Here is a 10,867-nt window from a genome sequence, read left to right as displayed (position 1 = left end):
AGCTAGTTAGCACCATCTGGCAGGAAGAACGCGTACCCGACCATTGGAACCGGAGCATCCTGTGTCCCGTCCATAAGAAAGGAGACAAGACTTTATGCCCCAACTATAGGGGCACAAGTCTTCTCCCTATCGCCTACAAGATGGTGTAAGGGATATTGTGCGAACGACTAAAGCCCATGATCAACGAAATAACTGACATTGACCAGATATTTACCCTGCGGCAAATCCTGGAGAAGAGCCAAGAGATGAAGATCGACACATATCACCCTTTTGTCGATTATAAAGCAGCATTCGACAGTCCCCTCCGATCAAAGGTATTCCATGCAATGTCTGAATTTGGTATCCCCGCAAAGCTCATCCGGCTTTGTAAGATGACTTTAACTGATACTAGGTCCTCAGTTAAAATTGGAAAGAACCTCTCCGAACAGTTCAGTGCCAAAAGAGGTTTCAGACAAGAATACAGCTTTTCGTGTGACCCATTCAACATTTTGCTGGAAAAGCTAATACGAGATGCAAATGTCAAAAGAAATGGCACAATTTACACCAATAGCCACTTGCTTATGCTGATGACATAGACATCATGGGACGATCAGTAAAGGAAGTAACTGGCACCTTTAGGAAGGTCGAAGCAGAATCTGCGAAAGTGGGTCTGGGGGTAAACGGCGAAAAGACCAAATTGATGGTGTCGACGAGCAAAGCGTCCATAGAGCTCGGACCAACTGTGGAAGTTGGTACCTATAATTTTGAGGTAGTTAAAGACTTCGTCTACCTCGGCACTGCCATAAACACAACAAACAACATCAGTTGTGAAATAAGAAGAAGAATTGGATTGGCCAACAGATGCTACAATGGTTTAAGCAAGCAATTTAAAAAGAAAGCCACAACTCGTCAAACAGAAATAACACTATACAAAACGCTGATACTACCCGTGCTAATGTATGGCTCCGAAGTATGGGTACTTGCGCAAGCAGATAAGGCAGTGCTTGGTGTGTTTGAGAGGAAACTTCTTCGAAAGATCTACGGGCCGATTTGTGATGACGGTGAATATCGACGTCGTATGAACCACGAGCTATATCAGCTATACAAAGACATGAATATAGATAAACGTATCGAGAGGCAACGATTGCGTTGGCTAGGCCATATCATAAGAATGAGCCATGATGAACCCTCTAAAAAAGCGTATGAATACATGCCACATGGCGGTGCACGCAGAATCGGCAGGCCTAAGCTTCGATGGAGCATACAAGTGGATGAAGAAATGAAAAGGGCGGTATTCTAGAAAGCGAAGCGAAAAACAGAGAGAATTGGAGATCTTTTCTTAGTTCGATCTATGGAATAAATGTTCTGTAATGGGCCAGCTAAGTAAGTAAGTATTCATGGCCCTTTCACTTGTTTTTATATAGCCCCCATAAAATGGTATCTCCTTTTCGATATTTTAAAAGATTTTACCTCATTGACGAACTGGGTTTTCTCACCGAAGTGGCTGCAACTTTGTGTTATTTTTACGCACATTTATGTATATTCTCGTAGATATTTTCATCCCAAACACAACTTTGGACCTAACGTGCCCCTTTTCTATAAAAACAAATTAATAATCAAGAAACAAGTCAATATTCCTTTTGTCAGTAAACTCGCTTTATTGCAAGTTAAACAATATTTATTTCTTTAGCAATAATTTCACATTATGTTTCTCTATACAATTCTAATTAAATACATCGATGGTCATATATAAAAAATTGGCAATATTAATACTCAAAACAGTTGTCGGATCAAAATTTAGTCATTATGGTTTGCAAAAAAATAAATAATATAAATCCGTTTTTTTATATAAATTCTTCATCGAAATATTTAAGTTTGTAATAAATATTAAGTATACAGATTTATCACAGTTATATCTTAATTTATACATATAATAAATATTCTTACAAAACTAAAAATAATAAATTACTAATACTATGTGTAAATGTGGCACAATTTTGGGAGAATGAAATGGGGGTATGTATTTAATAAATAATTAGTTATAGTTATGGTATGGAATGTGTAATAAATAATTTAATTTAACAAAAGGTTAAAGGATGGAAAAATAAATAGGAGAAAGTGTGAGAGTGAAAATGAGATTTAAAGTGGATATGAGGGAGATAGTAAAATTAAGTTTGTTAAGTACAATTCGAATAAGGAAATGTTAGATAATACTTTTAGGAACTGCATTATTGTCAGGAATGTCCATTGGACATTGGCGTATGTCCAACTGGCACTTTAGCTTCATTAGCACGTTTTCGTGTAGGACAGTTTGGTGGTTTGCCGGAAATTACGCCACATTCTTTTGATTGTTGGAGTTTTTACGTTGTCTGCGCTGTTTTTTCTGTTGCTGTACTTGCTTGTTGCCTTGAGATTTCATGCTAAGTTCAAAGCTTTCACCCAAACTCAGATCGGAATCAGGTCGCATCATTGAACTTATGTTTATACTTTGTGACACATCATTGCCATTGGTGGGATCTTCAGCAGATACATTTTCTGAACTTTCAATTTTTACCACTTTAGTTTTGCTTTCGGGCAGCTTGCGTTTCAATACCTTACGCATACCAGCTAAAAATTTGAAATAAGCAGACTTGGCAAATTTCAAATCCACTGGCGGTACTGCCACTGGAGTATTTCCTTCGGTTAGTTGTTCCTTGACTTGGAATTGCAATTTTTTGTCCATAGCTTCAGTTGTGAAATATTTCAATTTCCTTGTTTGTGGAATGGGATGGGAGCCATTGATGGTACTTTCCAATTCACACAGCATTAGACGGGCACTGTTTGCCAGCAGATCTAATTCTTTGGTTTCTTTGCTGACATACTGTTGCTTGGCCATGTCCCATTGATATTGGATACGTCCCAAATAGCCAAAGGAAGCAAGTAGTATTTGCATATTACTATACCAACGACTGAGAGTGATCTGTAACGGGAAGAAAGGGGGACGTAAATTATTATTAATGTCATATTGATGTTGTTTGGAGTTTCATTATAAGTAAAATAATGTTCAACTACTACTGATCATACCACAGACTGCTAGCTAGATTCTCTCTCAAAATATGATGCGCAGATAGTTTGCTTTGTTGCATTTTGCCAATGATCAATGATTGATTGATTTATATTTTTAAGAGATACTTTAACCTGGCCAACTCTCCACACTTTTTACACTTGTTGTCTTGCTTGCCATGATGTTGGCTGAATTGACGGATACAAATTTATAAAGAGCCTGTCTTGAAAATAATTTTTTACTTTTTTGTGTAATTTTATGCAAATGTTGGCTTCATTTTCCTGATGTGTTGTTGGACATTTACAGTGCTTTTGTTTTTTTTTTTTTTTTAAAAAAAAAACAAGTTTTCTCTCACTTTTCGTTGACTGTGTAAGATATTTGCCGCCTATAGCCACCTACCGAATGACTGACTGAACAATCACAGGGACTAACTGCCGTTCTATAACATCTGCTGTTGTGGCACACCAAAAAAAAAAAATACGAAGGAAAAGAAAAACAGGGTGCCTGTTCATCATGCTGTCATGCTTTATTAAGCCCTGAGGGTGGTGATTGTCAAGTTAACGCATATTTATGGTTGAAACAACCTAAGTAAGTGCACTTTATGATTGAGCGAACATGTTGAAAAGAAATACTTCTTTTGCTGTTTTTTTTTTTGTTTTGTATAAATTTTAATAATTTGTAAGTTATACAGAAGGCTATCAATATTTTATGAAATATTTCATGTTTGGCCAATGGCAAAATTTCCAACTTGTAATGTTGATAATGTGTGTGGGGAGAGCGAGATCAATGAAACAACAAATTGCCATAGAGATGCTATTATGTTTTTGAGAAGGACATGATTCGTATGGGGGCATATAAAATCATGTGTGTGTGAATTGCTCAGAATTTTCAAAAGGAGTACTCTACGAACTTCAAAATCCACAGAGATATCCAAGTAAGTGTCAATGATTTAAGTATTCATAACCGATAAAATGTTAATTTTCAAAAAAAATGCCATGGCTACGAAGTATCTATTAACGACCTAAGTTGTGGCCCTCAGAATAAATTGTTCTTATAAGGCATTGAAATTACCAGACTTAACCAAAGAACTGTTAACTATAGGAGCCAGATCTGTATGTTGATAAATTCTATGTGATTTACCCGATCGATTATAATCGGAAATCAATTTACTGCTAACTATTTAGTTCAAGAACAATCTAGCGGATTACCCAAACCAATTTTAATGACGGTATTGATGACATTAAAACGTTTTCTCTTCTAATTGATTTGGGTCATTAAAACGTTTTTTCTTATAATTAATTAGGGTCATCCACTGACTACGTAATATATAATATTTATATAAGATTCGCTCTAAAAACGACTAAATCTATTCAGCCAAAGAGGTGAATGGCTGAACTACACGCAAAATCAACCGCTGTATTAAAATAGGGAATACAACAACCTGATACAGACCCAAATAAATGACTGCAGAATAGCAATGACAAAAACCTATCATTATCTGTTGGATTATCTTGAAAGAGTTAAACTGAAGTTATGCCCCCCATGGCGGCGAATAGACGAACTACTGAAAGTGTTCGACTTTGCTTTACTCAAGTTGAGAAAGATTAGACTATAGCTCTGTTCCAAAACTAAAAAGTTTTTACAATTTTTACCACTTTTACACATTTTGCGTTCCCGTACACAAAATTTATATGAAAATCGTTTACAACTTTTACGACTTTTACCACTCGGTAAATGTAAATAGCGAGTGCAATAACCGGATAATACACAATGAAGACTTAAATGAAAGTTATGCGCCCCGTGACGGCGAATAGACGAACAACTGAAAGTGGTGACTGAGCCTTTGAGAATGATTCAACTAAAACTGAACTAAACGCTAAAAGTAAATAGCGAGTGCAACAACCTGATAATGGAGAATGAAGTCAAACTAGTTCATCGGCTTCGCCGCTGCATCAAGGCGGCGTACAGTTCTATTTATCATTTACAAGAACCTGATGTCCGCTAAGCTTTAGTGATCTTATAGATGAACTAAATAACACTCCTGGCGAAGTGGCAGATGATCGATTGAGCTTTTGGGCCTAATATTTTCATCAATCGAGTAAACTACCCGCCTAAAATGTCAGCTGAGCGATTAAGCTTCACAGAAACGCAAAATACTGCGCTAAACTAGTTTTTTTTTTTTGTTTCTCAATGAGCTATTTTTCCTCAAAAGAATCCGCCAAAATTCCCCAAACTAGTCCCCCACATCTAGGGTGGTCACATTAATATGATGCTGTCACAAAATAGTTGTAAATATTTACAAATGCAAAATCACGTGACAATGAAAAAACTGCACCCACCGGAAGAATTGCTTTGTGCAAAACAAGGCGGCAAAACTTCTGTTAACTTTAATGACTGCCAGCCACAAAAAAATAGTACTAGCAAACATAGAGAACAGATTACAAAGTAGAAAAAAGAAGAAACAAACAAAACTATGGCCTAAACATGATCGTGCATTGTAAACAAGGCTTTAAAGTGCTTAGCCTGTTTTGCATAATTTATGTAGCAAAGAGGCCAGCATACTTGGATTACAAAACCAAACTGTAAAATACTATGGGAAATGGAGGCAAGAAAGGAACGAATTTTGAAAAAAAGTATGTTGTGGCTTCTTCAATATTTTGATTGATTGATTGATTTGATATTAACACAAATAACTCAATTGTCGTTGTAATTTTTGTTTTGTTTCTTTTTGGGCCACATTCTTTCCAGCTTGCTAATCAAACCAAATATTTTCTATCTATCTAAACTAAAATTCGTATATAACCTCAAAAATTCCATTCATGACATTTCAATGTCTCATTACCACAAAGTAATCATTACAAACCAAACAAATGGATCTATCATCGGATATTTATAACATTGAATTGCCATGTTTTATGGTATGTACGATTATCTGTTATTTGTCATATCACGTTTGAGAGATCATCTTTTGCTTGCTACAATTTTAGACTAAAAACAGAAAGAAAGACAACAACAAAATAATAATAACCTTAAATATGATACTTACGCTAGAGTTTTGTTTCACTTTTGGCAAAAATGAATAGTAGTCACGATATAAACGCCATGAGCTCATATCATCGATTTTGATTTCTTTTAAGCTCGAATATATGGTGGCAGATTCTTTGCGTACATTTCCATAGAATCTTTTCAAGAGCTGCAAAAATTAAAAAAAAATATTAATTTTATATTCTTTTGTAAAATATAAATTATTATAAAAAACTTACATAATGCGTCCTTAGACGGTTATTGGCACCCTGGGCTGCTGGATTTTCTCTAGCAACATTACAGGGATTTTGCCAAATATTTTGCTTAGCCGAACCATCGAAATATTTCAAATTATCCAAATGTTGGGCATAACGTTTGCTCAATTTATTTTTACGTTCCATTCGGTATTCCGCTTTACGTTCCATATGACGCACCACATCAAGCGGTGATAATTCATCATAAGATTCTGACTCAGAATCGGAATAATAATCCGCAGATTTTGCGTCCTCAGATTCTGCTAATTCTGCCAATTCTTTTTCTTCTTTAACATATTCTTCGGCAAGTTCTTCTATGGCCTCTGAGAGTAGTAGTAATTTGTCAGCTTTACCCGTGGCGGCTTGATCACCAAGCGATGTTGTTAAATGTCTCCTAACAGCAGCGGCATCTACATTGTGTGGTATTATTACAATGAAAGCCATTATCACAAGTAGACAGATTGTTAGGGGATGTGTTGATTGTTTTTGTTTACGGCTAATTGTTGTGGCTTTTTGTTTCAATTTGCCTGCTTCATTGATTGTTTGCTTTGGGCAAGTACAATTGTCAACTGATGCTATTTCTAAATTGCCGGTTTCACTTTCGTTGCTAGGGATGACGACCACCGACTTGTTGAAAGCACCACTTTGTAATTCTAGTCCTGCCATGCAAGCCACTGGAATAAAGTGAAAAGAAATGAAAATAATTATAAATAATTGCCCAAAATGTTATAAACATATATAATCGAATATACATATTAAAGAAGACTAATCAGTGTCTTCTTAGTGTTGCGAATACTGCATGTTAAGAATGGTCCTTCGGGATCCCAACTCTCCAAAACAAAAATCTTCCAAACATTTCAAATCGGTAGCTAATGTGTTAAAGGGATTATTTTTTATGACGTTGACTATTATTCTTAGTAATTTTCTTGAATAATATTGACTTATCTTAATTCCCACTGTCCCTGTCTTCTGCTTAGCATAGTAGATAGGGACAGTAGGAATTAAGAGGCCAGCATACTTGGGTTACAAAACCAAAATGTAAAATATTATGGGAAATCTTAATTCCTACTGTCCCTGTATACTGTTTAGCATAGTATATAGGGACAGTAGGAATTAAGATAAGCCAATATTATCCAATTTTAAGAATTATTGTTAGGAAATAAGTTACAAAATAAAATTGTGTGGTGATTTGATGTCAATATACCCCCCATGCTAGCATATGAGTGTATACGAGCACAGTAAGAATCTCTTTTTGGCTTTACTTTCACTACCCATAAATTCATTAATTTCAATTCTTAAAATATGTTCAGTTAGACAACTTCCTTAGCCGTAATCGGTTGGAAGGAAAATTATCGATAAGTTTAGCAATTAAGATAGCTTGAAATTTCTCTAATTGGCAGAGCATATAAATATGATTGTATATATGGACAGTAGGAATCACTCTTTGACTGTCCTTTTACTAGAAAACATCATGGGGACAGTAGGAATTTTAAAAGTATTTGAAAACCTACAAAATAAATTGGAAGAAATCGCTCCTTTGGAGCTGTTAGATACTGTTTTTATTCTGTACCATTCTATTTGGTGATTGTAAAAAAAGGACAGTAGGAATCTAGAGAGTTTGTTTACATTGTCACATGCTGTTTCACAATAAACTAGATAAAGAATTCCTACTGTATTCCTGTAATATTTGATGCCATATAACTGCATTTATCTGCATATGTTATGCTTTTAAAAGTAATTTTTCATCCACAGAAACTGTAAAAAGAGTAATAGTAGAGAAGGACAGTAGGAATCCCATGATTGTAAAAGACATTATTTTCGTAGCGTCCTATAATGGCTTTGATTTAAATTCTTAAAATATATTTATTCAGAAAAATTTCTTAGCAGAATCATCTTTGGAAAAATTACTTGAAACAAATCTCATCCAGTTCAATATTAAACGCAAGAATAAAGGGCACTGGAGTTCATTTTAGGCAAAAATACTTTTTGAAATTAACCCAATCTGCCTAATATATAAGGAAAAACAGTGAGAATTTCGCACTTTTTCGGCACAAAAGTAAAGACCGTTAGTTCTGTTTCTACATTTTAGTGAATAAGGGCATTGAACTAGTTCGTCCATGAACCACGTTACATTAATAGGTAGAGGGCGCTGATAAATTCCAAACCTTTGAATGATTCCTATTACGTGAATATCCACCACTTTGATACGAATATCCAAGTGTTTACACTCGATGTATAATAACGCACAGGAAAATAGGGCTTAACATTTTCACTAGCTTTTAAAATGTTAGTGTTTTCTTTGGTTCCTTAAGGAACCCAGTTATCACATTTTTTTACATTTATATATGTCTTTAACCTTTAATTATTTATTTAATTAATTGTCTTGATTTTCTTATTTCATCACAAGTCCTTTAAATAATTTCTTAAATTTAATTTAATCACAACAATTACCTTTTATATTATTAAAAATTGCACTAAAAAATTCAAAATATTTTTTTCCAAATCCAACTAATATCTTTAAGATATTAATGTAATTAAATATAACAATTGGTTTGTGTGTGTATATTTTCGCACTTGATTAGTCACTAATCGAAATTTCTTTATTTCTTATTTGGCTTTGTTTAATTATCTCAAATGCTGGCCGGTGTTATTGCTAATGTTGTCGATTTTTTCAATTCGCACGCTTAAATACCGGCACTATTTTTTGTTTACTTTTTTCTGTTATAATATGTAGGTTGTTGTTGTTGTCGCTTCAGTAATGCTCGCCTGTTACACTTAATTTAATTTATTAGCTATCGATCGTTGTTGTTGTTGTTGATTATTCGTAGATATTCGTTCGTAAAAAATAATTTGTTATTAACTTAAAAATTCGATCGATTAATTATTGTTAATATTTTATTTTATTCGTGGCGTAAGCGATGTTGTGTGAACATTACGCTTGTTTAAACTAAACTAACTTTAACTAACCAAAGCACTGGCAAAAGTAAACTTTTTTATTTGTTTGTGGTCTTTTCAATCGCTGCCGAGGCTCTCGCTTTAATGTTTCCACAGCTAGCTGGTGTGTGCGGTTTTTATTGTTTTGTGAATGATTGCTGTTTTTAGCGCAAGCCAAACACGCTCGCAGCGCACAATCATATGTTTGCCTGTAATACGTCATCAAAAAGCAAAAAAAAAAAAAAAACGCTACATACCTCATCACCATCTCCGAGCCGTCAGCAGAAATCAAGTGCGAGTTCCATTTGTTTATAGAAAACTACAGCCTACATATCTCAATACTATGGATATTAGTCTGCATTGAGCTAAAGGTGTATAGGTGTGTGTGTGTGCATATTTCAACTCGTAACTCCCCTTTTCCCAAGTGATGGTCATGGCTAAGAGAATTTTCGACTCAAACAAAGAGTTGTTGTAATGCTCAGGCGCAAATGCATCTCAAACACTTGACCCCCTATCTCCTTGTAACTGAGTTACATTAAATTCTCTCTCTTAAAAATAATATTCTCAAAAAAATACTCTTTGTAAATGTGTTCAAATGGGAGGCTGGTCACAATCGTATTTGTTGTCGTCATTGTTTTTGTGGGATTTTCCTACGCATTTTTCTTTGCAGTACTCAAATTTTCTTACGATGACGATGCGGGAATTTTTGTGAATTAAATATATCTTGTTTACTATGGAAGGAAGGTGTGACGGTGTGAGTGTATGTGTTCTCCCTGGGGTAGAGTATTTCCATGACTGGAGAAGGAAGATTGCCGTTGCTGGGCTTTTCCAATCGAAAATAGAAGGGGAAGTTGAAATAGGTAAAAATAAGGTCATTCGGTTCATTTCTTCTTGAGCAGATATTGAAAGGGGAACTAGTTCACGAAATAAGGAACTACGAATGGATGACTTACAAGCTGCAATAAAGCTGAGAACACAATAAACTAGGTAATGGAATAATAAACTAACGAAAAATGGTAAATTCATAGATACCAAAACTATCAATAGAAGTATTGAAATAATAAATCGAATTTAAGAACTCCATGGTTAGCTGAACTTTACCCAAGTACAAGGTTCAATTAACCGATTCTGTGAAAAGAGACAACGAACCAGAAGCCGAACTAAGGGGTGACCTACTGAGGCTCATTGAAGAGTAGAATATAAACTTGAAAAGCCAAATAAAAAAGTGTAAAACAACAAAACTAAAGTCCAAAAAGTAGTTCATTTTAGTTCCATTAAAAATTAACCGATCAATTACTGATGGATGATCTACTGAGGTTAGTTGAAGCGTAGAATATATGAAGCAAGAGTTAGATGAAATTGACACATTTAAAAGCGAATTCAAAAAATATATAACAAAATGAACTAACAAAAATGAAATAAGTTATCGACCAATCTCTTTGATTAACTGCACTTTGCCAAAGTACAAAGTTCAATTCAGCGATTTTCTGAAAAGAGCAGCTGAACTAGTGCCTGAAAAGGCATTCCTGTTAGTTCAATTGAAAACAGAACCAATCATTGAGGCGTACTGAAGGGACAGCTTAGTGAGTCCTTTACGAGAACGTACAACAACTACCAAATGAATTCCTGAAAT

At 34.8% G+C, this 10,867-nt stretch overlaps 1 protein-coding gene across 1 annotated transcript; it reads right to left on the bottom strand.

Moving 5' to 3' along the window:
• Positions 1–1,617: 1,617 nt before the first annotated feature.
• On the bottom strand, positions 1,618–9,360 carry LOC141396749 (uncharacterized). Its single transcript, XM_073972387.1, has 4 exons — positions 8,752–9,360; positions 6,286–6,974; positions 6,069–6,215; positions 1,618–2,938 (listed from the first exon to the last, which is right to left on the bottom strand). The coding sequence occupies exons 2-4, from the start codon at positions 6,964–6,966 to the stop codon at positions 2,309–2,311; spliced, it is 1,458 nt and encodes a 485-aa protein (XP_073828488.1). The 5' UTR covers positions 6,967–6,974; positions 8,752–9,360; the 3' UTR covers positions 1,618–2,308.
• Between the last annotated feature and the right edge of the window lie 1,507 nt (positions 9,361–10,867).

Source organism: Musca autumnalis, unplaced genomic scaffold (assembly GCF_047663935.1).
Source record: "Musca autumnalis isolate F117 unplaced genomic scaffold, ASM4766393v1 scaffold_3, whole genome shotgun sequence".
NCBI lineage: Eukaryota > Metazoa > Arthropoda > Insecta > Diptera > Muscidae > Musca > Musca autumnalis.
This window is presented reverse-complemented; position numbering and strand designations above follow the sequence as displayed.

Bases quoted from the DNA above. Each gene is read 5' to 3' on its own strand.
- LOC141396749 (XM_073972387.1), bottom strand. From the start codon at position 6,966: ATGGCAGGACTAGAATTACAAAGTGGTGCTTTCAACAAGTCGGTGGTC. The intron at 6,216-6,285 runs GTAAGTTTTTTA...TAATTTTTGCAG, and splicing joins ACCGTCTAAGGACGCATTAT to CTCTTGAAAAGATTCTATGG. The intron at 2,939-6,068 runs GTAAGTATCATA...TTCCCGTTACAG, and splicing joins AAGTGAAACAAAACTCTAGC to ATCACTCTCAGTCGTTGGTA.